This window comes from Trichoplusia ni, chromosome 2 (assembly GCF_003590095.1).
Source record: "Trichoplusia ni isolate ovarian cell line Hi5 chromosome 2, tn1, whole genome shotgun sequence".
Lineage (NCBI taxonomy): Eukaryota > Metazoa > Arthropoda > Insecta > Lepidoptera > Noctuidae > Trichoplusia > Trichoplusia ni.
Window position 1 is genome coordinate 2,829,266 of NC_039479.1, and position 6,974 is coordinate 2,836,239.

A 6,974-nucleotide genomic window follows, 5' to 3' on the forward strand; every position below is an offset into this window, starting at 1 on the left:
GTAAAGCGACATCTTTCTTCCATACCCGCAATAATATTGCTTTAGGACTTTCCTCAATGTAAAGTAGAATCTCGGTCCCTTACATTTGAGCGATGATGTAATTTACCCATCATAAATGAAACGTCAAATCTTTGTCAAAAGTCGCCTCAACAATAAAACATTGATCGTGCATCGGCATTGTTTAAGAGACAAATAAAACGAGTTTGTAACGCGTGCGCAAGATTTTATGTCTACTCATTACATTGACAGGTGACATACCGCCATAACTTTACGATCGATTACAGTCTTGTCTATGGGAGGTCTTAAATTGCAATTGTCCATGCACTGACGCCAAAGCGCGGATGACGTATCACGGCGGCTTAGGTTTAGTCAGTAAGTGTGAGATACTACTTGTTTCCTCTCCTGAGAATACCCGGCCATGCGAAAAAAGATGTTGTGTATGCACGGGTAACGATTTCATAAAGTTAGGCCACATTTTGACGGTGAGACTGGAGGATACGAGTCAAGTCCTAAGGAAATAACAAAATTAGACCTTGGAATGGAAGGTCTTAATAACACATGATGTCACTGCACCTACACAGATTTCTCATCTTATTGAGAGAATAAACAAAATCTGTACTATAAAAAAAACATTTTGATGATGTTATCATAATTACTGGAAGAGCTATTAATGTTATCACTCGTTTTTCTGTCAAACTGTTTAATACTTTTTTACACTTGAACACTTGCTAAGCCTGAAACACCAGTCGTGTCTACAATCAAAGATTTTTGAGTCAAACTAAGAACTACGAATTTCTTTAATCTTCTCGTTAGCCCTTTGACAATTTAATGTAGTATGGGAATATTCAGAAATTGACACCTAATAGTAACTATTGAAATACCATACATCATCAGACATTAGAATGTTTTTATCATTCGAGGTTTGTATTCAATGAGCATTGAAAAATGAAGGGGATTTAAACAATTTAATCCCCATTTATCAAACACAATCAGATTGATAGCTCATTAACATTTTGATACGGTAAATTATCTTTTCTATTCACGATTTGTTAATTATTATAAGATATGTTTTTTGCTGTTCGTGCTCAGACATTTTTGGTATTTGATGAGCATTTTAGGGGATTGGCGTAATTTGAAAATCCACTTCTATAAAAAGCGTCTTAATCTTCCTCAATCAAAAATCTGCGAAATAGCGTTTTTGAATTGTCTACCATCATTTTGTCTTCATCCTTGTATTGCAAGACAAGTAGGTACTGACTTATTTATGACTGTACTTTGAATCGTAAATAGTATCATCAAGTATTTGTTTAAGTAATTTTTTCTCGTCTTAATATTTATCTGTCTCCATATTTATCTAGTCACAAATCACTCCTATGTTTTCTTGTATGATTATCTAATTAGCAGGTCTTAGTGCTAATGATTATATAGCGGTAGGTACTCTTCAAGGTTTCCATAGAACGTTATGGGCACGCAATATTACGCATTAAATAAATGATTCTGAGTTATATCTGGAAAGTAAATCTGAACAAAATTGTAGCTTTCTAGATCGCGTGGAGATTGTACGTCGAGTTTTCGTATTTCATGTTTCCGCCGAAAATTTTTATTTTTAGGCATTACGTATTAAATGAACAGGCTTTTTGGCGTTACATCATCTAAGTATAACGAATTTAAGGCGTATGAAAAGAACCTTTTTTATTTATTTTTGCCCGGGGAACTCCTCATGGACTTTCTCCACCCTGGGGAAAGTTCAAAGCCCTGCTTCACCCTTCCCTTGTACCTGAGACCAAGGGAACGCGATGTAAACTACGGCGATGTATGAAAAGATTCAGAGCCAACTTCCCTGCCATCATTCGCTTTGGTAGAAACCGCTGTCAATTCCAGTCTTCAGCTATAAGTATGGAAATGACATGTCGAGAAGGAAGGAAGGATGTCATTTTCATACAAACGATACGGAGATTTTGAAATGTCACCTTGCTAAAGATATTACCTTCACCATGGTCTATCCCAAGGTCAGTGATTTTGAAGACATCCTTACACTACAGGCTCATTGACTTGAACTTGCTAGTCTAAATAGTACGTAATCGTCATAGAACCAATAAATCACAACGAGATACCAGTTTTTTTGTACCGCATTAATTATAATATAATATTTAACTGTTAGAAACCAGTAATGTTAATTCATAACTAGCAGAGGTCACTATCCTAATAACCTACATCAACGACAACAAAGTTTATATGGGCATCCACAACAAAGAGGTTTTATAGGAGATTCTTTCGTCTAGCAGGGATAAAGTTCGTCATTCGGAGGACCTAAACTTTTAAAGTATTTTTTTTGCCGTTATGGAAGTATGGCAGCGCATTGCCTTTTTAGAGTGGAGCCTCTCCTTCTTACCAGTAAGTAATATCATTTTAAGAAGACGTGGTAAGCCCCCAGAGCTGTGATTTGCCATTGTTTTTCGAAGAAGTCAAGCTCATCCCCCGATCAAAACCTGGGTCTGCTCTGCAGAAGCAGCAGCCGAAGATAGATCTCGATGGCGTGTAACTGAGGAGGCCATGTCCAGCAGTGGACGAATATGAGTTGTTGATGATGATGAGGAGACAGATCCATTAGGATATGCATACGTGCGTATGTTATGTGTATGGCTGGATAATTGAACTGATAGGCAACCATGATTTCCACATGACTTAGACATGATTTAGAAATGATAATAAAACCACGATTCATGTGTCTCAAAGGAATGCTCAAAGGAGGGCTTTGGAAAAAGCTAGCATTGCCAACGAACGTGGCGATGGATGGCGTAGGCCTTCTGGGTATATTGGTTGACAGTTTAGCGGATAAATTTAGACGTGAACGTGCACATGCCATAAACATTTGTTTTGACTAACCTAACCACTAGACCAACAAGCCAAATTGTAAAATGGAATCTCTTGACATTGACAAAGCATGCCACCTAAGGGCGACTGCCCCTTTAAGTGGTACTTAGATACGACTATTACCTAACTAAGTTTGAATGTGGAAACCTAGCATAAAGTTACTGACAGCTAGACTTGGGAAATAAAGTAATAATGTACGTCAAAGTTGGAATCGATCGATTCGCAGTAATATGTTATTATCACACGTTTAAAGTTGTAGCTGCACTACAATATTGAACACGAAAGCACCAATCAATTCTAATCATCAACTATTACCGTATCATCGTGTTCTAGATCTGTCATTTCGTAAATAGAATGGGATAGAGCTATGCAGACAGGTATAGCTGTCTCTTTTGAACTTTGATGGATTTATGACTTTGTGTAATAGTTGGGCTTTCTAATACATTATTACTTGTTATTAATTATTTATTGCGATCGCTTTGCGAGTTCACGTGCTTCGGTAATAATCATACTGATTGGTTTAAGAATAGTATTTCAGTATTTTAGCACCTATAATATGTAATAATGTGTTTATCTATTCCGTTGTTGAAACAAGTTCTTTTAAGTATTCTGCAGACAAGTCGATTAAAGAAAAGGTATATTGTAGAATATTTTTTTTATTCGACTCTTGTGACATTTCAGTTCTCAGCTCCAGCAAAATTGAGTTCCGTATTACAGAAGTGTCACATTTCTTTAGTTCTTGACAGACAATAAAAGAGAGATTAACCTAATCGTCTGTGCTTAAACAAAATGCATTTAAATAATCATCATAAATATATTATGATTAACACGGTTGAAGTTAGAAACGACGAAATCTAAATTACATTTTCATGACAATCTTCCTGCAAATCATACAAGATACTTTTGTACTGTTGATCTCCGAAAGGGATGAATCAAATTAGATAATATTTTCAATGACGGATTATTTTAGGTTGGTTCCTAAGGAGGGTTTACACTTCTACAATTATAAATGGTAAATTGGCTTGGTGATGAGTGAATGAAAAGGCAACGCATCCGACTATATCCGCGATGCAAAATTAGTGCGGCCATAGACCCTTGTGAAAAAAATCATTTTGAAAAAGGGTGCCTACGCTACATAAATAAAAAAATGACGATTATATCTTCAGGTTGAAAAGTGCTAAAAAGCCAAAATATGTGTTTTCCGGTTGATAATTGACAATAATAAATAATAATAAATAAAATAATATAAATTGAATACATATCTACTAATTAATGTTAAAAGATGTTGTTTACTGTGTTACAAAGGATGTTTTTTTAACATGAGAACGTTAAATTTGTTGATATTTCGCCGTCCTGTTAACGTAAAAAATAAATAATAAATATTATCGTAAGTAAGAAATCTTGAGATGTTTACAATCTTTGTACCTTCTTAACTTTTAATTAATGTCAAAAGTTATTCAATTATACGTCATAAAAAGAAGACATCATTAATTTTCCTTAATAAAAAAACACACACACAATTGTTTATGAGCGCTAAGGCGCACAGATTTCTCAAAATGTATTGAACTAACAACTCTAACAAGTCAAAAATATGTCACTTGCGAAAAGGAATGGCTTGTTTAAAAAAAAAAACGATTTCGTCACTAAGGAAATATTGTCGCGGGGGCTCACAAACCTTCAAGTCACATGCACAAAGAAATCCAGATTCAGGACATCGTGGATCATAGAAACGCTTGTCTTACGCAGGAATCGAGCGCTCGTAGGATCACTGAGTTTTACGTGGTGACTTCACTACTCGGCTATCCGTTGAGTCAAATTCGATATGTTTTTAGGGTTCCGTACCTCAAAAGGAAAAAACGGAACCCTTATAGGATCACTTTGTTGTCCGTCTGTCCGTCCGTCTGTCCGTCCGTCCGTCCGTCCGTCTGTCAAGACCCTTTTTCTCGGGAACGCGTGGAGGTATGAAGCTGAAATTTATATCAATTACTCATGTCTACTGTCCTTTGAAGCTGTGAAAAAATCAAACTTCTAAGCCAACGCAATCAAAAGATACAGCCGTTTATGCTGCAAATTTTCGACACTTGCAAGGGAATCAAAACCTACAGGGTGCTTCCCGTGAACTCAGAATCTTGAAATTTGGTACGAAGCAACGTCTTATACCATAGATAAAGGAAAAATTACGAAAACCATAAATTTTCGTTATATCACATAATATATATTTTTTTAATAATTTTAAACTTACTACCTATTTCCTCATAAACGCGTAGAGGTATTAAATTGAAATTCATACCAAATACTCAGGTCTATAATACCTTTAAGCTGTAACAAAATCAAACTTCTATGTCAACGCAATCAAAAGAAACAGCAATTTAAGCTGCATATTTTGAAACTCGCAAATACTCGCAAGGGAATCAAAACCTAAAGGGTACTTCCAGTCGACTTAGAATCTTGAAATTTGGTATGAAGCAACGTTTTATAGCACACATAAAGAAAAAATTCCGAAAACCTTAAATTTTTGGTTACATTACAAAATATATAACCTTGCAGGTTTGTACGGAACCCTCGGTGCGCGAGTCCGACTCGCACTTGGCCGGTTTTTTGCGATCAAATCGTCTAGGCCTGGAATTACAAACTGCAAAAGTGAAGAGTAGAAAAGGAAAGAAAAAGTAAAGTATACGAATCGTTCCGATTTACTCATTTTGATAACAGTAGTTACGCTTTTTGCTATTACATATTTGCTTTTGTTTTGCGTAATATTGCTGCGGTTATAAAAGTAGCGTCATTATCAAATTGATGTCTGTCTGCGCTATGGTCATTAATACTTGAAATTAATTTAAATCAAATTTTACTTTAGGAATGTCATTGATTTGTAGGTTAATGGTTGCCGGTTTTTTTTTATATCACTGACTACGTTTATTGCTTTGGTGATGCTTTGGCATTATATGTCTGGGCAGACTTAAAGCTCAAAAGTAAGTCTGGATAACAGATAAAAAAGCCGGTGTTTTCGAAAAACTAGCAGAATATACTTTCTCCTGTGTGGCCCGAAAATAAACCTGAATGGATAATCGTTCCTCATTCAAATCGCTGGCGCCGAACCGGAAAATTATGAATGCAATAAAATTTAAAGTAATAAAAAAACATTTTATGAGCATTTGTTCCGTTTTTATTGAGTCAAATTTAAAAAAAAGAATGCGAAGGAATCTTCCGTCTTTTACTTTCACTCGGAGATTTGTTTTTTTTTTTAAATTCGACGCCAATTGTTTCCTTGTTTGATAACAATGGAATTTAACCGTGTAAAGGCCACATTTTGTATAGGTTCGTGTAAACATTAATTAATATTCGTGGAGATATAATTATACGCATAAAAATCGAGTTTTAAATAATTGTTCCCATGTACCTCGACAGAAGTGTATTTTCCCACATTTTTTACCATCAAGCCTACTATTAATTAAAATTTTGTACTGTGAAACTGTTCCGTACTAATATTTATCGTAATTCAGCTTCTTCACGATTATAAAATATTTTACAGGCTGCGGGTACATAATATTTTTTTATGTTTTATTTCGATCAGAGGTGTATGATACATTTTTGATTGTCGCAGTTTATAATAGTCAGTTATCAAGATATTTATTTATGCAAAATAATTGAATGACAATAGGATTGTAGGGTTCAAATGACATCACTAGTATGCCAAAAAATAAAAATAACAAACACTCACCATCTCCATTCATGTTCGCTGGCTTCGTTTTATCAATATGTATCACTGGTATATCCGCACTATCGATAGTCGCTATAATTTGATCGACATCCGAGTCGATATCGATGACATGCACGTCACTATCGTTAACACTCGCGTCTTGCCCCGTCGGCGCCGGCATTTCAACTAACTGATACAAATAAGTGTTTACTACTGGCTGAATGGATCGCGACAATACACGCCACTTTTATTCTTTTTTTTGCGGTGCTTTACTTTTATTTCGATTTTAGGAGTAACTAGACAGTATGTTCCATAGCTACTTTTTAATGTAGAGTATTTTGATAGTAACTATCGTGAGAATGATTCATTATTAAATGTTGTAACGGTTTACTCACGCGTATTT

At 35.3% G+C, this 6,974-nt stretch overlaps 1 protein-coding gene across 3 annotated transcripts in view; it reads right to left on the reverse strand.

Annotated features, from left to right (window-relative positions):
- The window catches only part of LOC113503383 (aldehyde dehydrogenase, dimeric NADP-preferring), a 40,625-nt gene extending 33,858 nt beyond the window's left edge, over positions 1-6,767 (reverse strand). For all 3 annotated transcript variants that reach the window (XM_026885342.1, XM_026885334.1, XM_026885316.1), the window contains exon 1: positions 6,593-6,767. In XM_026885342.1, coding sequence (XP_026741143.1) covers positions 6,593-6,752 — 160 coding nt within the window. In that variant the 5' untranslated portion in view covers positions 6,753-6,767. The remainder of the gene's footprint in view (positions 1-6,592) is intronic.
- Positions 6,768-6,974: the final 207 nt, after the last annotated feature.